Genomic DNA, 24,344 nt, shown 5'->3' with positions numbered 1-24,344 from the left:
TCAGGCAAAGGGTTTCCTGAATTTACTGAATGCAAATCAAGACTTTTTAAAAGGGGGACAAACATCAATGGTGTAATGTCATGGCTGATATAGATATGGTATCAGTGTATCTTCTGTTAAATACAATCAAATCTGCTCCAGTGTTTGAGTATACATCCCCAGCTACTAGAGGGAGACAGTATAAAAACCATAATCCTATTTCAACTAACTGTGATTTGCCTTTAGCTCTAGGGTCAGGAAGATCTGAATTCTAGTGGATAGACTAGCAAGCAGGGTGGCTGATGCATACAGCTCTAGATCATTAGTGTTGATTATTTTTCTTTTAAAACTACTTTTTGGCTTATTTATCAGTTATAACTTGTGCAGTAAATTGGATGTTGAACTGGAATTTCCGTCTAGTGTTAACTAATCCAAGATCTAAGTTGCTTATTAGCACAGCCTCTGTCACTCTGACTTCTTTTGCTTTTTCACTGCAGAAATTGTCTCGTACAACCAGAGATGACTATGATGTTCTGGGAACTAAAAAGAGAGGCTCTGACCTTGAAATGGGAGGGAGAAATCAGGTAATTTCCTCTAACTTGCACTCTTGTTTAACTTTCCTTCCTTCCTTTTGTGCTTGTACCCATTCACACGATGTCCTGGCTAACGTGTACAGGGCACCATTATCCTCTGTTAGCCACACATGTCTGACGTACCATCTATGCTGCCCCTCAGGACTTGTCCACAACCGGAGTAGATGCCTTAATGCTGAAGCAGGTTACTGGAGATTCTCAAGTGACAGTTCAACCTTAAGCAGGCTTTTGCAGCTGGCACGCTGCCGTGGTGTGGCTAGAATTGAGGGCTGCTGGATATAAACTGACTTGGTTGTGGAAATCCTGCACCAGCTCAACCTCTTGTGACAAGGGTCCTATATGCCCTTAGCCACAGTGGGCTTAGGGCTAGACATAATTCACATAACCCCCTGAAACCTTTTCCTGGCATAGCTATGTTGGTGAGGGGGGTGCATGCGTTTTGTTTTTTAAACCAGCGGAGCTGGGCCAGCACAAACTGCACTTACGGCATGCTAGACTCTTTGTTTCAGGGAACTGACCTAAGCTGCGGGCAGTTTTGGCAGCATACCTGTGTCCATTCTAGGAGGGCGTTGCTAGTATATCTCCAATGCTTTTTTTGGGTAATCACCTCCCTAACATAGCTGGGCCAGCAACAATCTTGAGCCTAACACTCCCCCTTTCAGGGGACTCAGAACGCCCTGCTAGCTGCTCGTGTTGAAGCCTGTAGTTAACTCTCTTCAGGTCTCTCACAAGGCAAGGGACGACCTCGGATAGAGACAGAAGAGTCCTAACACAACACAAGGCTGGAGCCTTTGATGTGCAGACAGTAAAATCTTTACCCATGCCTTTCTTAGGAGCTAACAGCCCAGAATAGGAAATCACACACCATCTCAAACCCAACGGATGTGGGGGCAGGGCATACAGGGGCTGAGTGGCTCACGGTAGATCTGTGTGACACTTTGACTCTTATGTTACTTCACTGGCACTTGCTAAAGTAACTGCACTTGCTGAGACCTCACTGCTGCTGAAGAGGGAGGGGACGCCTTCCCCTTGCTCAGTGTTTCCCTGTGATGCAGATCAAGGGAGGAAGGATTAGGCTTCAGTAAGCATAACAAATAAAAATAAACAACTTCAAAGCAGCAGCTCTTCTACACACATCTGTCCAGGTGCCAGACTGGAGAGCCGTATGTGGAAAAAGATGGCAGTAATATGCGTCCACTGTGTACACTGGATACATAGAAACATGGCAGTACATAACCATGCCATTTTCATAGCTATGGCTCGTACACAGCCTATGCACAGAGGTAAAGGATGCTGACACAGTGCTGTGTACTCAGCCCTTCCCCTTTGTTTTTCAGCAGAGAAGAAAGAAGCCTCAGGACGCTGTTTACACTGTGAGTAACCCAACGAAGGAGCTGCAGTGTGCTCAAGGCAGTGCTTGATGCACTCTCTCACGCAGCAGTGTGTCTCTGTGCTGATGTTGTGTGGGTCAGGTTTTGGATATGTTCCCCAGGCTGTCACCTTTACCCAAAATGAGCTAGACTGACCCACTTCATAGGGCGAGGATGGGGACTGTACAGAGAGATACTGCCTACCCCCAGCACTTACTGCCCCAGTCTATGGAATATTTTTGCTTCCAGTGGGCCCCCTGCCTGCTCTCTCTGAAGTAACATTGGCAGAACTTCCTTTGTAACTAACTGCATCCCCAGAAGCATCTTACTTAGGATACTGGTTCATTAACACTACCACAGTGAAGGGGAACAATATCCTACCCTGAGGGGTAGCAGACAGCCATAGTGACCTGGAGAATTAGCACTGGAGTCCTGCTCAACTTCTCCCTGGGTTTTCATCCTGTGTTGGGAATTTACAGCTGCATGGAGGAGTCCATCGGTTTCCCTTACAGACTTTCAGCACCACCTGAGTTAGCACAGGTTCTGATTGCAGTAGGTCCCTAAGAGTTAGTAAACCCCTTCCCATAGCACAGCCAGGAGGATATCCTCTTCCTCTGACCTTGCAGAGCTCCTTTCTCTCCCTCCCTCTATAGCCTGAGCAGTACCCTGTGCCGGCCCTCAGTTCAGCTTTTCTCTCTAAATAGGGTGCCTATAACCCTTGGTGATATGGTCACCACTCTACAGCCAGAGGAGCTGTTCTGAACCTTGGTTGACCCTGGGATTTTCTAGTGAAGGAGCCAATTACAAGTTAGTTGAGCTGGTGCTATGAAGAAGTACTGGTAGAATAAATAGTCCGTTAGATTCCATCCATGCTGCATATTCATTGGCTTGTCCCATGCAATGTGCCACACAAAAACCAACTAGTCTGAGCTATAGAGGAAAACCCTGCACATAGTACGAATTGATCTTGACTCTTCATGACCACAGTCCAAGAAAAGTCATCTGGTGGTGTATGAGAATGAAACAGATGGCTGAAGGCTAGCCAGACTCATCCAGGATCTGTATCAGGGTTACCACAGTTAGAAGGCCATATGGAGAAACTGAACAGTCTCTAGTAAGAGTTGGAGTATACCATGGCTTGGCAAAAAGTCCCTTATTATTTACATGGGTGCTTAATGCACTCACAGAAAACAGCCAGAGCGTGGCACCCTGCCACATGCTTTTTGCAGCTGATGATTTGCTTGTGGGGGAGAGCAAAGTGGAAGAAGATTTCAGAGATGGAGGGGCATACTTGAAAGAAAGGGCATGAAAATCAGCTGCAATAAAACAGAGTATAGGGGCTGTTGATTCGATACCTTGCAGGAAGATGCCAAGACTATGTCTGGAGGGCAGCCATTACTAACAGGTACAGAAGTTCAAGGACCTAGGTTCGATAGTAGAGGATAAAGGTGAGCTCAGCAACTAACTTAAGCAGAACAGGAAAGGCATGGACTAAATGGAGAGAAGTGAGCTGAGTGCTCTACAATAGGCGAATGCCTAGCAAATTGAAAACAAAGAACTTGCAAGACAGTAATAAGGCCTGCACATTTGCATGGCTCTGAATGCTGGGCACTGAGGAAGAGAGAAGCAGATCTTGAATACAGTGGAAATGAATGCATTAAGCTGGATGCTTGCAGTTAGAAGATTGGAAGAACATATAGGAAAACAGGATGATACCCTCCCTTTTTAAGTTTAAGAGAGGGGTTGGAAGACTGAGCTAAACATCATACAGAAGTATTTGATTAGCTGTCAAATTTCCAAGAAACTGCTTTAAGAGAGACTGGACTGGAGAAGGTCTCAAAGAACCAACCTCATATAGATGGAACTAAGGCTAGGAGTCGTCTGAGGGAGGGGAGGGATTAGAAGTGAAAGGGAGGGAAAGGAGCAACTCTGCAGTGGGGCTAAGGATATCAATGGGGCTAGCACGGCTTCTTACACTGCTAATGCTGTTCTCTAAATTTGGTTGCCAGTCTTTGCAGAAGGACAAGATGGGCGAGGCATACAGTGAAATTGGGAAGAAGGGAGAGGTGAGTGGTACCTTTCTTTTCAAGAAGGGCAGGTATAATGATGCAAAGAATTTTCCATCCCATATAAGAGGTTCCCACTACAACACACACAAAGTTAATTCCCAATTAAAAAAAAAACCAAACCACCCCACTAAAGCAAGAATTGACTTCTTTCCAGTAGCAGCCGCAGTCTACTAGTGCTTTCCAAACAGCTAATACATTAAATATTGAAGTGTTTTGAAAACTACTGATGAAAAGCACTCGATAAAAACCAGGTCTTATTAATGTAACTTTTACTTCTGTTCATGACTTGAGTGCAGCCTTAGAGGTTAGACAGAAGGTAGTATCCCATCGATACTAGAAACAAACGGTTACACCACTGCCGTTATGCTGGGCATTCAGTTCTGTGCCTGCAGAATAACTTCAGGGAAAAAATTAAATGTGCTGATTTTTAAAAACTATTTATACCAATTTTCTTCCTTCCCAGCTTAATTTAAGTTTCAGGGGAAAGTCTGAAGAAAAGCGGTGCTGTAGTTTCAAAGTTCTGATTGTTTCATGCCAAGTGAATTTTGGACTATTTGTCAGTTTGCAAACATCACTGGGAAAAGTCTGTTTTGCACGCTTGGCGCACAGTTTACAAGGGCTCCAGTTTCCCCCCCCCCCAAACCAAATAAAGGCACTCATGGTTCTGGGTAAGGATCATACCCTTGCTGAGTTTCAACTCTCAAGCATCTTTATGGTAGTTCTTGCTAAAATTGCATAGGTAGACTTGTTTTTAAAAAAAGGTAAATCCCCCTTTCCTTTTCCTGTCACTCAAACAGATATGGGCCTGGGCCCAAAGGTCCAAAAAAAATTCACCTTCAGAAAAAGACAAATTGGAGAATTTCATCCTCAATAAGAGTATTTTGTTTCAGAAAACTGTGAAAACAAGGGTATTTAGTGTAAACTTTAACTTTAGTGGGCATGACAGCTGATAATGTTCACCTAACCCCCTCAGATGGGGGTGTACATGCAGCTTGTCAGCTCACCCTTTCGTACATACATCGTAGTGCCTAAGGACTGCTGCAGCCACTCTTTGAAATGTCACACTTGGTTCACTTGGAAACCTGCATCTTGCATGATGCTGTGGTCAGCTGGTTGATCTGACAAAACACCATTCCAAGGGAAATGTTTCATTGATTGGAATCCAGGTGATAAGGCCGGTTTTTCTTCTGAAAGCCGAGAGAGACCGACAGCTTCTGGGGCTATTTACGTGCATGTCATTTTACTGAATGCTGTTTGAGTTTGTTGTTTCCTAAAGGGCCCAGGAGTGCTTCCTTTGCATCATAGGCTGTTCACAAAATTAACGCTGGGTGAAGAGCTGAAGGTTAGGAAACTTACTGCATTGTCCTCTGTATTTAATGGAGTGCAGAGTCACTTGGCCCCCACCTGGCATGCAGCAGTCACCACCTGAGAAATGAGGGCCGTTTCTTAATTGTATCTGGCCTATAAACTAGGAGGCACTTTTGTGAACACTACATATTGAAATACAGTAAATCACAGTGCCCCTACTACACAAAGCCGTAGTGGCTATTAATCCATGGCTTCTCTTACTTCCCAAAGCACCAGAGGCGGCGAGGCAAAGGGAACGATGGCGTCTACCAGGTAGGGAGTGCATACATATTAATGTTCTCATCTAATTCAGTAATTGGATTGCAGCCCCTAACTCTATGTGTAACCTTTGTTTGCTAATGGATGATGCTATGGGGCTTTAGAGTGTCTGTGACCAGAGGCGATATGCTGCTGCTACTTCAAAGCGAAGAACACCCCGCTGTAACCCTTTGTTAAAAGTAGCCCAGATCACCTTAAAATGTCCCTGCTATTTGTATTTTCCAGCAGGAGAAGGAGGTGCTCCACACTAGTCCCAAAACTCTGGCAGCTGGATTTCCTAAAACAATCATTTGCTCCCTCTGTCTGCTCTATAGTCCCTGAGCCAGATAGGTCAGCTGTAACATGTAAAGGATAAAGAAAAGGAGGACTTGTGGCACCTTAGAGACTAACCAGTTTATTTGAGCATAAGCTGTAGCTCACGAAAGCTTATGCTTAAATAAATTGGTTAGTCTCTAAAGTGCCACAAGGACTCCTTTTCTTTTTGTGAATACAGACTAACACGGCTGCTACTCTGAAACATGTAAAGGATGTGTCTGGTTGTTCTTGAAGTAGCTCGACTTAGCTGCTGCCTAATATGACCAACTGTTGGTTAAGGGCTGCCTAGCACCTGCAGCGACTCAAAGGTGAAATCAAAAACTTAGTTCTCCTTAGTTCACCACCAGCTACTTTCGTTATCTCACAGTACTGAACAGGCAGGTTCATTAGGGGATTTTCATTTTCTCTGGCACATGTGGCATTGACCACTAGTGGAGAGGGTAGGTTAGCAGCAGGGAGTTGGACCAGCGCTGCAGCACCAGTTCAAACTGGTATTTTTACCTGAACCGGAACTGAACTGGAAGAAAAAAAGTTGGGTGACGGGTTTAAAATAAAGGTTTGGCATTTTTAAGCTCAATATTTTAAACTATTGTGAACTTCTTTCATGAAACAACCGCCAGGCCTGGCTTGAGGCTTGTCTACACTAAAGTCTGTAGCACTTCAGTGAAGATGCTACCCACGCTGACAGGGGAGCTTCTCTGGTTGGCCCAGGCACTCCAGCTCCCTGAGAGGCAGTACCTAGCTTGAGGGGAGAAGCCCTCCCAGTGCCATAGCACTGTCTACACCATGAGTTAGGTCAGTAGAACGGTGCTGTAACGACACAGTTAAACCAACCTAAGTTGCTAGTGTAGACCAAGCCCTAGTATAAGGAGAATAGAAGGAGGCAAGTCCACAAGTATAGGGAGGGAGGGGGCAGCTCAGGACTGTACACCAAATGAGGCAGCCGGGGGCCCAGAGCTAGATGAAGCATTACTGGATATTTGTCTATGTGCCAATAAAATCCCCTGGCGGAAAGTCCCAGAGCCCAGGTCAGCTGGCTCAGGCTGAAGCCCAGCCTTTGAGACCGATTTCAAAACCAAAACATCTACACTGCTATTTTTAGCCCCACCACTTGAACCCTGTGAGCTCACTGAGCTGGGCTCTGAGACCCTGTGCCATGGGTCTCGTATTGCTGTGCAGCCATAGCCTCTGAGGTTCCCCTGGAGGGAGAGAAGAAGTGGAATGCTCCCTGGTCCCAGGAGTTAGTAACTTTTCAAGTCCAAGGGAAAAGCTCTCCATCCCTGGGACAATGCGTTCCTACAGATGCCCCCCCCCCCCCCCAAGGCAGGGCCCATGCCCTAAACTCACTTGTCCTTTCACCGCAGAGGTCCCATATAGGAAAGAGCAAATGGTTGAAGATGTGATCTGAGGGAACTAAAACACAGTGTTCTTAAAAAAGTTTAACAGAAAACACTATGAAAACTCATGTTAAAGTTGAAAAATAAACTGTCCAAATAAAAAAAGCTTCAATTGTAAGTTTTAACTCTTTGAGTTTACTTCCACTAAGACTGAAATTTGATGTGAATCAGTTCGAAACAGTAACCAAACTTTTTGTTTTGTTTTGGTGGCTTGAAGCAGAACTGAACCAAAATATAGGCTTGACCCTGAGCCCAGGTGCCCTTCTCCAGTACTGAAATTTATTTGGAGGAGCCTGGCAGATGTATTAAAGGCACTGAAACTGAGATGATCATCTTATATTCCCTAGGGAAGTCCCTCATGGAGAGTCAAGGTGGGGGACGTGGGGAAAAAAGGTTTTTTTCCTTCTCTCCTACACTTAACTTTCGGTGAGCAACTTTGTCATGGTGGTCATACTTGTAGCTGAGGACTGAGTGGGATCTCCCTGAGACGCTTTCTCCACGAAGGCCTTAGTTGCAGGCTTGATCACTACAGATTCCCCAGTAGGAGAACAGAACATTTTTGCTGAAGTGGAATGGAGACTGACTCATGCTACAGCTGGGTTGGGATATGGGACACCCAGGTTAAAGTCTCTACTTGGCCTGATTTGGAATGAGTTGGGGTAGGGAAAAACCCTCTGATCGCAATCAGGCAGAACAAAGACTTGAACCTGGATCTTCTACATCCCCAGTAAACATAACTTACGCAGACCCATACGTACCTGAAAAGTTGCCATGAACCTGAATGGTCATCGGCTGATCAGCTCTAACCAGCCTCAATGATTTTGTTCAAAGCTGGTTTCAACTAGGCCCTTGTGAGATTATAGACTCACAGAAAGGTAGGACTGGCTGGAGGACCAAGTAAACCTATGAATGTTCAGTATCAGCCACTGAGCTAAGAAACATACCTTTAAAGTGGCACAGAGCATCTTGCTTTTAGCCAGTATCTACAGCCTGCAGGAGTCCCAGCAGCTTGTTGGTCAGTTAGCTGTAGATGGAGCCTTTGGGCCTCAAGTACCCCAGAATCTTGTGTGCTGGTTGTTCATCACTTTAGTAATCTGTTGCAGTCAGTGCAAAGGATGCTGGGACAAGTAAAGTAAATAAAGCCATTTGTCACAGCTAACGGAGTGATGCCAAAGACCATTTTGGAATAGAAAATCAGAGGACTGAACTGGGGAGAAAGGGATTGATGAGTACTCTTCCATCTGCAGTGCTGCTGCCATACCAAATGCACCAAGCTGGTGGCAGAAGTTGGTATTAAACTCAGGTGTCCTGTCAAAATTCCTACTTGGGTCAGTGCAGAGGCAAATTTAGTGAAGCAGAATGCACTGTCAGTTGGACATAGCTTATTGTGGTGCATAGCTCTGCCTAGCTGACACATTTGTCCACTGTTCAGACATAGCCACTATGTGAGTGAACGTGCTGCTGCTGAGGCTAGTATTGTAAAGCACTGTTGAGCTTTCAGGGTAAGTTACTATAGCAGTGTTTTTCATTAACCCGTATTCAGCATGCATCTTACCTTCAGGGTAACTGATAGCCATTGACCTTTCATCTTCAAGGGAAATAGTGATCTGAACAAGTGCCTCTCATCACTGCTACAGACCAGATTAGTGTGCTGAACACAAGACTAAAGGCAGGCGATTGGTCCAAGGTCTACCTCATCCGCCTTACCCTCTCTTTCTTCTTTCAGGGACTCAGCTCTGCAACCAAGGACACATATGATGCCCTCCAGATGCAGCCGTTGCCCCCTCACTAAGTGGCATTCATGCAGTGGATGGGCAAGACGGAAAAGTCCAGATGCTTTGTGGGAGGAGAGAAGGGAAACAATCATCACTCCAAAAAGGCCATTCAGTCAACACCCATTTTTTCAGGACTGCAAATTACATATGCGCGATTCATTGCACAAAGTAGGACAAGTCTGGATTTAGTTCCCCTCCTCCCTTCCCCCCTTCAAAACTATACAATCTCAAGCTTTAGCTTTTAAATGTACATATCTGTAAAACTATTCCTAATGATCGTGGCTGTTTTGTACCAGCAAGTGTTGGGCAGGAGACTAGGACTAGGACTTTGGGTTCTCTTCCTCCTCGTTGAGCCGGTTTCTCTGGCTATTTAAATAGCAAAAAAAAACAAAAAACCCCCAAACTACACCTCACCTCACAGGTGGCTGATGTTTAATTACTGGCTAAAGCACTTTTAAGGTCCTCGAAAGGAAGGTGCTATAGCTACGCCCAGTATTATCTACAGGAAGAATAATCTGCATCAGCATAACTAGGGCAGTCTCGCACCAATATTTTTCTGCTGTAAATTTAGCTTTATTTCTAAGCTGCTTTTAGCTGTGGAGAGCTGTTCTTACTGTGGACGATGACATGTTCCTTGAGTGAAAGACAAATGCTAAAAGCAGGCTGAGGAGGAATCAGTGCTCGGCTGCAACAAGCTATCAAGAAAACAACATCCCAGTGTGAACAGCTCTTGCAGCACATGGACGGCATCCAGAAATGCTAATGGAAATATATGAAAGCTAGGACGCCTTTACCGGCGAGGTTCCACAATAAAAACAGGAGTGGTGCAGCATACAGATTTTACCACCTCCATCATCCATTATGATGTGAGCCAGGGGACTAGGCCTCTGTAAGGACTGACATTTGAAATAATGCTGGAGAACACTGGGAAAGTTGGGATTTAATTAAAAAGGGAAGTTTTTAAGACAATCCAAAACTTGACCTCTCTCTTCCCTCACTGTTGCTCAAGCCACACAATTTTTTAAGGGCTATTCCTTCCCCACTTAAAGTACAGCACCAAAGTATGTTCCTGTTATATAAAACAATGCCAGCAAGTGATGAGTATATGGCTAAGGAAAGTGTACAAAAGCCGAAAGAAATGTAAGAATTTGTAAATACCTTGCAGAATAAGTTTAAAGATGAGCAAAACAGATTCAAGACAAAGGTGATGGTGGCTCAGCAATTCAGACGGTTTTTGATAAGGTAATAAAATTGATGGGGAAGCCATGGATGCGTAAATGTGTTTACCTGAGCCTTGTGCCATTCCTGCCGTTGGATTTAAAAAAAATCCCTGTGTTAGGGAATAAGACAACCACGAACCAGGGGCGGGGGAGTTCCCCTTTATGCGGTCTCTGGCTCTAGTAGTTCTTCCAGGACTCGCAAGGCATCGAACATGCAAGGTGGTTGGAAGACTAACGGGCTGGCCCTAGTGCTATGCACATGGTAATTGCATCCTTTCCTATTTTCCAAATTCAGTCTTTACATTCAAGAAACTTTGCCCACGGTCCCAAGAAGACAACCCAGGCTGCTGCGTCTCTTCTAAAAAAGAAGAGTGGACAATGCCGTGGTGCCAGAGCAAAAGCTTCTAGAAAAGAGCTGATCACCCGCAATATCCTGCAATCTGTTGGGCACAACTGACAAATAGCAAGAGGGAACATCTCTCAGGCCCAGCTTGGTGGATCTGAAGAACAGAAATAAGGAGATTTTTTGCCCGCAAACTATTGACATGTATTTAAAAACCACAAACAAGTGCATACATGTTAAAACACTTGGAAAATGGTTTAATGATGTTTACAACAGAAATGAACTGTACAGTTACAGTAAGTTTAATATATATAAAAAATTACAGCAGACAAATGCATCTACACAAAATCTACCATTTCATCCTGATTCACTGTAATCTACACAATCTCTCAATGCCTATAGCCACCTGCAGGCAGCCACTGGGGCAGGGGGGATGGGGGACATCTTTAAAGAAACAGCATCCCTTTTATCCCCCCATCAAGAAAAAGATATCAGTTTCAAAATCATAGGGGTCTTTCACATTTCAGTCTCAAGACCAGATGAGAATGTGTTTCATCTGGGTACAAGTGTCGCATTAAGGTCCCTGACTTCAAGTGTTCAGCTGACCCCAGGTGTACAAGTGATAGTATAGGAGGAGAGGTGAGAAAAAGGGTTTTAACACCCAGACTGCAAATTGATCTTTGGCTGAAGAGAAGCATAAAAGGACTCCCCCACAGACTATTCACAACTCATTACTTCACTAAAAGCTATTGGCCAGCTTCAGCGGAAAGGGTTTTCCCCAAATTCCAACTTTTCACTCAACGAGAAACTGATAGTTTTCAGACTAACGTGCTTCCAAGATTTTTCTTAAATAAATCTCAGGCCACTTTCTAAAACACCCCCCCCCCCCTTTGAAAATAATGGAAAACACTCTTTGACCCAGTTATGTAAAAAGTAAATTCAGGTCTTTAAGGATGCTGTCTCCTTAAAAAAAAATAAGGAATCCCAGCTGGGAATGGCAATCAGTGAAAATGCAATCCAAACTGACAGTCTGGTGGAAGTTCATTATGGAATATTATGTACACTTTAGAACTTTTTAATTCTTTTTTTTAATTATGAACACCTAGGCAGTGAAAACTGTTATGTTAATACATACATAGACACACCCAAAACATACAAAAATACTATTATTTCAAACTACTAAGAATAGGACAGTTCAGTTATCTCCATGCTATGACTTTAAGAGCATTACACTGAAACAAACAAGAATTTAAACGACAATTTTTTTAATATCCCAGAAATATACCAAAATATACATCTAAGCTTTGGAATTACTGAGGTTAGACTAATGCAAGTGCTGGGTAATCGTACTTAATACACAAGTCTAAGGTTCTGCAGGAAAGAAATTATCTTTGGTATCTGCATCAGGCTAATATTATTAACATTTGGATTTTGCTTTGGGATAGAGCTTGTATGACCCTAGAACCAAACACCCCCCCAATCAACTGAGATTAAAAAGATCCATGTATAAAGTTCCTTCATTTGCAATCCCCCCCAAAAGTTAAAAAGTCACAGGCATCTACCAAGCATAAAAGGTTGAGAAATACAATGCATAGTTGCACAGTGGTGCTGCAAAAATAATAAAAATATAGAAAAAAAGAAACTAGAGGAGAAATGAAAAGCTCTCTTCTTTCAGAGATTTCTCACATCAGGACAGCCTCTTCCAAGCAGTTATGGAGGGGGGTGGGGGGCAGTAGGGAAAAAAGCTCAGAAGTGCACCTCAGCGTGTATTAATCAACATCACCCAGCCCCCAAAGGGTTAAAGCACCTATCAGAGCAGCCAATCATGCACCAATGTCTTCAGCTTCTCAACCAATCTGAGGAGTCCCATTGGCTGCAGCAACCCTTCTGCTCTCCCAACCCACCTCCCCTAGTGGCTGCACCCTGGGTTTTTGTGAGCTTAAAGAGCAAGTTTCCTCTGCAACACATTAGCAAAGGGTGGGATGGAAATGGCCTGGCTCAGGTTGAGTCCACTTTGCTGCGGAAGAGCCACACAGTATCGGGCTATGGGAAGCCAGTCTTTCCACTTTAGCAGCCTGCTGGGAACCCCTTCCTCCTCTACCAGGGCTGGCCTCGCAGATGGGATTGCTGAAGACGCCCCTTTGTCTTTGGTTTGTTTGTTTGTTTTGAGTTTATACAATCATTAGGAAATCTTTGGTTTTGGCTGGAAATTTTAAAAGAACAAAACAAAACAAAGAAACCGCCCCCCCCAGCTTATAGCAGCGCATCGTGACCTGTCAAAGCTTCTCTTTCCCATGGGGGTGGAGGAACTACATTCAAAGTAAAGGTGGAAGGGATCAAGGATGCAGCTTCTGGACAGCCCGGAGGATACAAGATTGTCAAATAATAAAGAAGAAAATTAAATATTTGGAAAATTTTCTTTTTTGGTCCTTTTTAAAAAAAAAAAAAGAAAAAAGAAAAAAAGAAATGGATGAGTAGTGTGTGCGCAGCACTCAGCTGAAAGAAACCTTCAGGGGCTTGCCCGACCCTGGAGTTTCAGTGTAGTCCTGACACCAGGAGAGCGGCGAAAGGCAGTTGTGGAAGTTTCATGCACAGATTGGAGGGAGGCTGCCTTTGGATATTCACAGACCAATCGAGAGGACCCCTTGTAACCAAAAGAAATAGTATAAGATTGCAATTTGCCCTCATTTTGCAGTAGCTTTTAAGCAGCAACATTCAGAGGCTTTAGGGGGTCACTCCCCAGGTTGCAGGTCACGGGCTGCTATATGCCAGAGTTCAACGTTAATCAAGGGAGGGAGGGCAGACTTGGCAACTCTGTAGGGTTTGGAGAAAGTTAAAGCAAGTTACTCAGTTACGAGTTAGAAATGAGGTATACGACAGCTCCTGTACCTGTGGCGGATAAACACCCCACACCTACTCACACCTAGCCTTAGACACCACTGCCGAGGAAGGAAATGGAACAACAGCAGCACTGGCAGGCATGGGGTTGGCTACTGCACTGATCCTTCCGACAGAGTGGGCTCGTGATGCTCTCCAAGGTGATCAGCACTTGCCCCCCACCAGAACTGCCCTATTCACATTACTCCAAACCAATGGCAGGCAGTTCTGCAGTGCCCCTTTCCTCTCCCTGTTGCAAAATGATGGTCCAGCCCTGCTCCCAGTTCTCAAACGGTAGCAGAGCTGGGCTCTGAGTCTGTATGGGTGTCTCAGCTTGCTGAGATTTCATCCTTCAGCTCACTTGTGCAAAGAAGGCACCAGGACCAACACAGTGAGGGAGACCATGGGAAAGGACTGATTTTTTTTTTTTTTTTAAATCTAATCTGCCTTGTTCTGAAGGACACTATCAAGGATGCTTTGTTTGATTTTTATAAGAGCTTTCATTTTTGAAGGGGCTGTGTGATTTCCAGGGTTTATGACTTGGCATAAATAGTTTCCAGTGTCCTGGATGGAGCCAAAACAGGATCCTCTTTGTTTAATAACTTAGGATTTCTATAGCACCATAGCATGCCAGCACCATCCATAACATTAGCACAGCTCAGAGAATAATGTTTGTTAACTAGATGCTGCTACAAAAATCAGCAGGGGGCAATATTTTTAGTGGGGCCCACAATATTAGATTGAGAATTTTTTTGAGGGGGAGGAAGGGGTTAGTTCTTGGGGACAGTGTGGAGGATTAAACATTATTTTATGGTCTAGATAAAACTCTGGAGGGAAAAATTCCCCAGCAGACTAGAACAATTTTAAGGTAAATTACATTTTTGGCCTGAGCTATTTGACAATGTCTTGTTTGGTAGAGAGATGAAATAAGGCAGAGGGGGTGCTCCAGTCCTGGGGCAGAACAACTCAGTAGCACTGAGGAATCCCAAAGGATATCATCCTCCCTTCCCTCGCCCAGGTTGTTTCATTTCCTTCCTCAGATTTGTTTACCTTAAAGCACACCTTGTTTTCCACATCTTTTGTTCCAAGTGCTCTTATAATTGAGAAGTCATTTCTTCAATATCCCTATTACCTACCTATAAATCTATCTAGCTCTTTGAAAAGTCACACAATATTAATACCACTTTTACATAATGTCAGAACAACAATTCTATTAGTAAAGCTTTCAGTGAAGTTCTGCAACCCGATTGGTTTCCGGAGGAAGAGTAGCTGGACAATTAATCTATTTTCCACCCTTTCCCTTTCTTCACAAGCGTTCGCCAGGTTCACTGATAAAACAACTCAACCCAATAGCACAATGCATGACAATGTACATGGCTATTTTGGGGAGTAAATAAAGAGTCTCCTGGGTCCCCCATCTTTAGAAGAGAAAGACAGCACATGCAGGATGTTGGAAGGGACTCTGACCTTGGTAACCCTGCTTCCATATTTGAAGGGAACAGTTTTTCCTATTTCCAGCAGCAGCTGAGACCTAGGCTGCCGCATTGAGCAATCCCCATTTGCAGTTTGTCCTCACAGAGCCAAAACATCCCTGTGCACAAAAAGGCGGCAACACCTACAGGAGACGAGATCCTTGCAGAAAGGGACATCCACCCAAAGCGCGAAAAAGGCCCAGCTTTTCCTCTTATCTGCTCTGACAACAGCAGATTTGACGACTTATCAGTGCCTTTGGTTCCCTACCAAGCCATTGGAAATTCTCCCATCCCAAAGGAGCTCTGAGCTCCTTAGAAATTCACCTCTTTAGATCCACACAACCACTCAAAAACTCACTCGCTCACTCACCTCCCCACCCCCACCCCTCTTTAGGGAAGTCGGAAGAATGGAAGGGATGCCTTGAAGTCAGGATGGAAGAGGCTAAGAATCCCTCCCAAGTCATCTCCACTTCCCCCAGTACTCCCACCCCAAAGTCAAGACAAACACCATGAGAAGAATGCACTTCCCTCCTCCCCAAACACCCCTCCCCCCAGACTGACTCACAGTATTTCGATCCTTTCAGGTACACCAGCCAGGTGCTAAGAGCAGGTTAGCTTTCACTTCTCAGTTTGGTTTTTTCTTTTGTAGTTTTTGGTCTAGACAGGATTAGCATTGCTTTTAGAAAAGGAAGTGTTTAAAAAGTTTTCAACCTATTATCAAGCACTACAAGCCCTACATTCAGTAACAAGACAAGGGGGATAAAAGGAACCTGTTTCATTTTTGCTCTCTCAGTTAGATTAAGATGCAACAACTGTTCTCTCTTTCCCAAACTTAAATGCCATGGCCCCAATTCAGCCCTGGTGCAACTCCACTGGCTAAAATGGATGTATACCTGGGCTGAATCTGACCCAATATATTCATCTCCTCTCCCCCAAGCTCCCAATATATATATACACCTTGCCTGATCTTTAGATCCCTACAAAGACCCTTATTATTCATAAGGAAATGGCAGGGAGGGAGGGGAAAGCATGTGTGCACCTAAAGGACCCTGAACAGCCACCCAATCAGTAACCTGCATGCCATCATGTGCTGTGCTGCAGATTAGACCACAGATAAACCAACCAAACAACAATCCCAAACCCAGGAGCAACAAAATGTTTCCTTTGGCAAGACAGATACAAGGAAAAAAATTCATGAGCAACATTTTCCTTCTAACAGAGTCAACTCCCCTCGCTCCCCCACCCTCCCCAACACCCACCCGCCCCCACCCAACCCTATAAAGTTGTAACCTATCAACAGGATCTCGAATACATACAGCATAATCATGTTTATCAATCATAATAAACATCAGTTCAACTAAACTCTACAGCTAGAATTATCTCCACTATTTATAAAGTTTGTTTTTCTCTTCTGATTTTTCAGTTCTGTGACAATGCTAAGCTATGCTGAGGTATTTTATGAAGGTGCCAGAAGCCAGCTGCTACCCACAAGCATTGTTCTCACAGCTCTGTGGTGCTACCTCTTACTGAAGGAGGGGGAGGGAAGGGAAGGGAAGGGAAGGAGTGGGACCCAGATTATTCCAGTTGGGGACCCTCCACTTACTCAGGGACAGGAACTGAAATGTCTTCCAAGGAGATTCACCCAAGCAAAGCATACTTTGCAGGGAGTACTGGCATAAAGCCCAAGAGATGCTCCATGAAAAGGAATTTAGTCAGAAAAGCCATATCTGGTGCATTTGACATACCTGACCACACCAATCTATTCTGTACCACATACTCTCTTTTCCCCAAGGATAACATTATTTGTAGTTCCACAGCAGTCTCTAAAACCCTCCAGATGGAGCCCCAAGGGAATGAAAGCTCAGAGTAGTCTGTTCATTCAGGGTATGGGCATGCATATGAGAGAAAGAAAAAGGAGGACAGAGTTGGATTGGTACAAGTATGCAATCAGATTGCCATCTGGATTTACTGGCTAGGGACGAAAGCAGGAATGTGTGTACATACCAAACTGTTAGGAAGAATACATGAAGGCTCAACTCTATTACCACCTTAATTATAGGCAGGATAGAGTCACGTGGCAAGTGGTAATTATTCCACTTATCCTCCTCATTGATGATGAAAGTCAGAAGAGAACAATCGTGTTTTTATATTGTACTGTCCATGTGTAGAGCTATATGGGTGCATGCATGTGTATACACATTTCCTTCCTTTCACTGCTCTTCGACGTAAACTGCTTTTAGGGTTATGGAATCTGATCCTATTCTGAACGGGTGGCAATACATAAGATACTGGACATAATAATTTGCAAATCATGAGTCAAACAGCCAGCAGATCTGCGTTAGATTAGAAAAAAGAGCAGATCACACTGTGTCCACATGCAATGCCTGTATCTTAACAGTACACAAAAAGAAGGGTGGTTGTACCAAAGACATTTGCATGTTAAATGCTCTGTAAGATAGGAGATCCATTGTAAAGTGTCTAAGATACTCTATGATCTGATCCAACTCCCACTGAAGGCAAGGGAGACTCCGACTGGCATCAATAGGAGTTGATTTTGACTCTTCTAAGAAGTAGAAAGAGTGCAATTGCACTTCTTGAAATGTGAATTGTTTTAACAACTTTCTGGGTCATATTTTTGTAAAAACTGGCTAACAAATCCAGAGCAGGCTGGTTACAGATGGATAACTATATAATGGATGCATTCATCGAGCAGTCCGATTCCTCCTTTAATAATGTCTAATCTATAAGCGAGAGAATATATAAAAGACCAAACCGAATTTATTCTCAATATATGTGTGTGTGTACACATGTACATACAAACTGAAGATAATCCTATTCTTCCTCAAGACAACAGAGTTCAGTTTAACTGGCCATACCACAGTTAAATGGACATGTTAAGAGTTCACATTAGGGATTTTGCCCAAAGATAACAATAAGATAATTGGAAATGCTATTTTTTTGAACCAAATGTCATCAATAGCTAGGATCTGATGCAGTATTTAGTCTGTCCCAAAGCCTCTATTTCCATTACAAAAAGAGCTCCTTTCTGACAATTTTGTAAAGTACGGTTTCAAATTGGGAAGAGAACAATTTTATTTAGCAAAATATTACGTGTTGACAATTAAGGTAAATTGGAAGTCATTTGTGCCTCCATTATATGGCTCCAACTGCAATGGAGTTAAGATGTTCTGTTCTTTTATGAAAAAAATGGTCTTTTTGTTTTATTGAATGTTACTCTACTCCAAGAATATGCTTTATAGAGGACTTAGCACTTCTGCACTTTCAACACCTCAACTAGGAGGAAAAATGGAATCTGCTCCAGTGGACTGCTGGGTATTTTCTACTTAAACCAATAGAGGAACAACAAAAATTCTAACTCTTCAGTGATGTTCTTTATAATAGTAGCTACTTATTTTCAGAGGCCACAACTTAAAGGTATGGATGAACCTATGCTTTATGCTGTGTGACCTCAGAGAAAACAGTAAATCACTATCACTGACCTAATCATTGTTACCGACGTGCAGGGAGAATTCCCTCAAGTTGTTTTGGTAACAGGCACTCCTCTGCTGCCCCCTGAGCACAAGGAGAGTCTCTTACTCCTCCTCCCTCTTTTTTTTTTTTTTTTCTTAAAAAGTTGCCTAAATTATTTTGATTTTTAAGAAGTCCATTGGAAAGACATCACCGATAGATCCAAGTTACATTTTGTTTTCATGTAATTGATAGACTAAAATAACCTCCTCCCATGCTGTACGGGGAAGAAGATCAAGAAAGGGATGAGGGTGGAGGGGCAGCGGAAAGCTGAATCAGCACAAAGGGAAAGCCATGTAACATGTGAGTTCATATATTGTTCCTACTTCTGTTGAGATTAATATCAAGATTTGTTATCCCAAAAGGGGCAACAAATGACGAAATGCATTTCCAAGTAAGTTAACATATGTATTATTACATACATCCTGAATGTTTTCTTTAGAAATCTCTCCATTATGGCCATAACAGCCAGTTCACTTCCAGGTGAAATTCAAAGATGGAATTTTTGAAGCCTACAAGGGCATGTGATTCAAATTCCTGAAGAGAATGTCTCCATTTCTGGGCTGTATCACAACAGTTAAAATCTGATGGATGGCCTTATTAGTGACTTGAACACAGCTGTCCAGTATTACCAGCAGAGCATTTTCATATGAGGACCCTCTACTTTCCATTGTGTTCCCACTGCTAGTCCATCAGAGCCCAAGTGTTATGGACTTCATGGCAAAGTGTTTTTTTGGGTCTGATATGGCTTTTAATTAATTTGTGTTACTTTACTTATTGAAGGCAGAAGATATATTTGAGTAGGTCTGGGGCAATGATGTGTTGTCATGAGTCTCCCAATTAAAATAATTTTTTAAAATGTAAAGTATATTGTACTTAGGCTCTGAGCACAATACAAAACTATTATAAACCAGGATTTTTCTTATGCAGGGAGCATATCTCAGTACTAACTGGAATAGTGCGTGTGTATACATACACACACATGCATGTTATATATAGCATTCCCTGCATACACACTACGTAACAAGTCAGTAAATAAACTAATATTCTTTTTTAACTGGCTTAGGATTCCTCACAAAATTCACATTTGTCAGGAGACTCCATCTAAAGGTGAGTATGTGCAGGTGTGTGAACAGTACATGAATCTTTCATCCCTTAACTACTGGGGCAGAGGTCAACTGAGTGGTTCAGATTTGTCTGAACCAAACCTGAATGAGTTCTCTACCAAAATTCACATGACCATCACCCTTTTAAGACTTTTTCCTGAAGAAACATTTGTGTATCTCCCCTTCTTCATATCTTTTTTGGGGAGGTGTTTATTTCTTGTGTTTCTTCATGCATATGTCCCTTCCTGGGCCTACTATACATATCCTAATTGTCCTTGGAGATTATAAAGTGAATCGGTCTGTCCCACTAGCTTTTACCTGCTATAAGATATGCTTGGAAATGAGAAAACAAGCCCAGACATCTACATATATGGAATTTTATGGAGTTGTGGTACAGAAAGATGACTAGATAACTTGCAATTTTCCCTTCCATGTACAAGGGCTTTAAGGAATTTCTTCTGGTCCTGGCCAATGAAACCTGATTTTATTTATTTATTTCTGTGTGCGCGTGTGTGCACGCGAAAGTCTATTGAATTCAAAATTCTCAGAGATAATCCCATAAAACAACAAAGGAACAGTCTATTCACTCAGTGATGGATTTAAGACAGATGATGACATTTATGGGCAACAGAAAACCATTTGTGCTAAGACATCTATATTGACTTGGATTTTTGGATTATAAAGAGTAAACTATCATCCTTTGTGGTGGAAAAGTAACCTCAACTGCAAAATAATGCCCTCAGCCGCTGTTGGCTAATTTTTGAATCTGTGGGACAATACTTTTCCACTCCAATCCTTAAATCCTCAGTCTCTAATTCACCAATCACTATTGAATATCCTTGTAGACACTTCAGTTTCTGTTGCAGTCATGATTAAGGTTTAAAACAGCAATTTCCACCACATTCCAATACCCGATCATTCATCCATCTCAAGTTATGAAAGAGTGCGCATGTATAGTCTTACTACGCAAATATAATGCCACTGCAACCTCATCTCTGGGTTCTTCTCCTCTGTCCTTTAACTAAAATAGTAGAGGTGACCAACGTCCACAATAGGAAACAATACTACCAATGATGAGCAGGGTCCAGGCAGACCTACTGAACAATAGGTCTACAATCAGACATTGACATGTTCTTTGATAGGAAATAAAAACACACTGGGCTTGAGCCAAGGGGAGAGTGGAAGGTGTGGTAGGATAGGACAATCTACTGCCAGTTCCCCAGGGCAAAAAGAAGTGCATTTCAGCCAAACCTCCCTGGACATGTGGCTACTTAAAGTTTCCAATTTCTTTCAGAAGAGACCACTAAGAAGCTCCCTGGAGTCTGGGCCCCTTACAGGGTGATTGGTTAGCAAAGGATGAGGGAGGGAAAGTTTAAGGTGCTCACACCAAAGCCATGTGACCAATGCAAAAGGAATCAGGAAAAATCAATTTTTTTATAATAAATAACCATCCAAGCTGCATTAGTGTTCCAGATATGTATGCATCACACCCCCCTCTCAGCCACAAACCAACAAGAATGGGAAGTTAAAAATCATCTAGACAACTGATGGCACAGTCCCTTTGAACTGCGGAGAGAGGTTTTTATGCTGATTTAAGGCCCACATTCTTTGTATTTCCTAGATAAACGCATAGGACTCACCTCCCAGCCCCAGATCCATCAGAAAACAGAGGATACAGTGGAGAGGATATCATCCGAATGCCCTTTAACAAACAGGCTCTTGGTAAATTTTACTTTTAAGAGTGCCTGGAGGTGACTGGGAATTTTCAGACCCAAGTGCAAGCATTGTAGCTGCAGCGTTTCCTGCCCTCTTACTTGGCTGACTACAAGTCCCATGGGACTGATATTTCCTTTGGTAGAAACTATAGTCAATGCTATGGCCTCTAGACCAACATAGTGGGTAATCAGCATCTCCTCTTCCACTTCTCCCTCCCTGAATCATACCCATCTATACCTTTTACTGCTCCAAAGCTGTTACACTATGGGCAATTTATATTCTATATTATTCATAGCCCTAAAATCTTCTGCACAGACTGAAGTCACAGAGACTTCAATCACACCAGAATATTTAAATTTATTTAACCGGTAGGGTGGAGGAGTGGGGGACCACTTGGATTAGTAATCACCTGACATTGCCATTCTATGTACACACCAAAACAAACAAACAAAAAAAACCCTAGTTAAAAAAACCAAGTTAAGAGTCTGCCCCAAGGATATACAAATTATCAATCCCCCCCAAAAAAGATTAAAACAAGCAGCAACTTTTATATAAAATAAAAAACAAGACAAATGAAAAAGAAATTGTCAGTAGCATCTATCGCCTCTCTGCGTCTGAACTGCACTTATACAAACTAGTCCATTAGTACAGCAGCTTGCTAGAAATTGACTTTGGTTCAAGCTTAGTTTTAAAAAACAAAAACAAAAAAAAAAAATCAAGAACACATTACAAATGGTGGACGGACATTTGTTAGTTTCCCTGCTTGCAGTTCACTAGTTTTGAAATTTTATGGATAATTATTTTAAATAATCTGTGAAACAGAAAGGTGGAGAGAGAGAGAGTAAGACGTGAACAGAGAAAAACATGAGTGAGGGGAAGAAGAGATAAGAGTTTCTGCCATTTGAATATAAATGTAAATCCCACACACTTGGGTCACAGACCAAAGTGTATGTTGGGTTTAAGTTGCTGTCTTATTGATCTCAGGTGGTAAGAGATTCCAAGATCCCCCTTGATGATCAGCAAAAGCCAACCTAACTACATAAACTTGCTATCTTGAAACTCCCTGGTGACACCACCCCCCCAACCAAAACCAAACACAGAGGGGGTGCTTGTGACACCCTCCTTAACTGAGTGTAAATGTGTTTTAAACACATGGCAGAAACTTTTAAATCCAACAGGAATGGAAAGTTCAAAGTGAACTGCATTGCAGAGATCCAGTCTTCTCTTTAGAAATCTTTTTGGTTCAGAAACTCGATTGGTATATTAAAAAATATACATCACTAACCTCTGGAAACCTACTATTCTTCCTCATCCATTCTCATAAGCTCTCTGTTCTGAGATGCTCCTTGTTATGTGGATTGGAAACAACCCTAGAGACACAGCTACGTCAGCAAGCCAACACTGAGCCTCTAGTCAGAGATGCTTATTGCCATTTTGATCAAGGTAGCAACATCACTTCTCAGAGACCATGTGAGAACACCAAGATGTGTGCAAAGTCCCAGTGTTGACTAGATAGTCTGGTGTTATTTCCCACATCAGGCTGGACAATTCCAGCTGATTGGTCACTGTCTCTTATTTCCAAAGCACCAAACAGGGTGGTAGAGAAAAAAAACCTACAAGCTATTTAAAACAGAACAAGGGCGCAAGGAAGCCGAGAGTGCTTTCTTATGATTGTGTTGGCATGAAATTGGCAGCAACTTCTGTTCCAACAGACCTGACATCTATCCCTGTAGATAGAAGCACTTGCCAGTGGAAAACTGTTCCAATGCAGCTTCCTGTACACAACAAAAAACATGCAAGGGAATATTCCTTTGATTAGAGAAGCCAGTTTCACCTTTCAAAATCCTGTGCCAAGTCAGTTGCTAGGAAGCCTGGACTGTGGATGCCTTTAGATATTAGTGATATTGGCATCCTCAGGTAACTTTGCATTTCTAGGATTTTTTTTTTTTTTAAAGGGGCAAAATCCTAACAATACAGCAAAACCACCAAAACAGATGTCTGAAATAGTCTGGGCTCTAAGTGGCAAATCCTGCTCATGCAACTCAGAGCAAACTTGGCCCTTTAGCCTAAGTAGCTGGATGAAGGAGAGCTGTAGTATAGAAGTTATTTCTACCTCCCTCACCATAAAAGCACAGACTAGCCTGGAGATTTGCACACAACTTGCTGCCTCTACAACGAGCTTCCTGCAAAAGTGGTGAAAATAATCTCTCTCTCTCAATACCTCTGTATAAGTCACTGTAAAACAAGTTCAAGGATGAGGAAACTGTGAGGAATGCTCCCAGGAGATTAGGACAGGAAGCCTCCTCATGTTTCCCTCTTTCTCTCCCCTCTCCTCATGGCGTGGGAGCTCACTGAAAACGATCCAGGAGCAAAGACAAATGCGTCCAAACCATATATATAAAAATAATAATAATAATAATAACCATAATAATAATAGAGATACACCAGTAATACAGGCCTGCCTAAATTGTACCAGTTAAGAAAGGAACCCCCAACACGATTGATACGATTATAAACACCTTGTATGACATAACGGCCTGTACAACAGACCTATAAAATGATAATTAAAAAAAAAAAAAAAAAGATATTTAGACCAAAAGAACTAAGAAATCCCCTTCCTATGTTTGAGTTGATAACCCACCTTAACTTGTCATTGTGACTGCTGGAAATGATAAGTAGTCCTTTCACTTTTTTTTTGTTTTTTTGTTTTTTGTTTTTTTACATTTTTGGTTAGAAAGCTCTCCGATCCATGAAGCGATCCTGAAAAGACAGTGTTTATTATAAAATTAGGCAAATGTCTGTCCCAGCTTTAAATCCTTCCTGTTTTGTTTTTATATTTTTCTGTCTCTCCCTTGTCCCCAGCAACATGGCGAGAGGAAGCCGATCACACTTTTCAGTTTATAAACCCAGCTGGCAGCCAATCCCACTGCAGAGTGAAACAGGCTGGTGGTAGCACAG

At 42.7% G+C, this 24,344-nt stretch overlaps 1 protein-coding gene and 1 long non-coding RNA gene across 4 annotated transcripts in view; one reads left to right on the top strand and one right to left on the bottom strand.

Annotated features, from left to right (window-relative positions):
• Positions 1-11,584, top strand: part of CD247 (CD247 molecule) — an 86,356-nt gene extending 74,772 nt beyond the window's left edge. For 2 of the 3 annotated variants that reach the window (XM_077820309.1, XM_077820325.1), the window contains exons 4-8: positions 477-563; positions 1,910-1,945; positions 3,952-4,008; positions 5,590-5,631; positions 9,076-11,584. In XM_077820309.1, coding sequence (XP_077676435.1) covers positions 477-563; positions 1,910-1,945; positions 3,952-4,008; positions 5,590-5,631; positions 9,076-9,141 — 288 coding nt within the window. In that variant the 3' untranslated portion in view covers positions 9,142-11,584. The remainder of the gene's footprint in view (positions 1-476; positions 564-1,909; positions 1,946-3,951; positions 4,009-5,589; positions 5,632-9,075) is intronic. The other variant, XM_077820318.1, reaches the window with a different exon arrangement.
• On the bottom strand, positions 10,918-24,220 carry LOC144266811 (uncharacterized). The gene is made up of 2 exons (XR_013346500.1): positions 24,028-24,220; positions 10,918-15,693 (listed from the first exon to the last, which is right to left on the bottom strand). It is a non-coding gene; the product is annotated as an uncharacterized LOC144266811 (long non-coding RNA).
• Positions 24,221-24,344: the final 124 nt, after the last annotated feature.

The sequence above is a fragment of the Eretmochelys imbricata genome, chromosome 1 (genome assembly GCF_965152235.1).
Source record: "Eretmochelys imbricata isolate rEreImb1 chromosome 1, rEreImb1.hap1, whole genome shotgun sequence".
Taxonomy (NCBI): domain Eukaryota; kingdom Metazoa; phylum Chordata; order Testudines; family Cheloniidae; genus Eretmochelys; species Eretmochelys imbricata.
The sequence above is the reverse complement of the archived record's forward strand: the minus strand, read 5'-3'. Positions and strand labels throughout refer to the sequence as shown.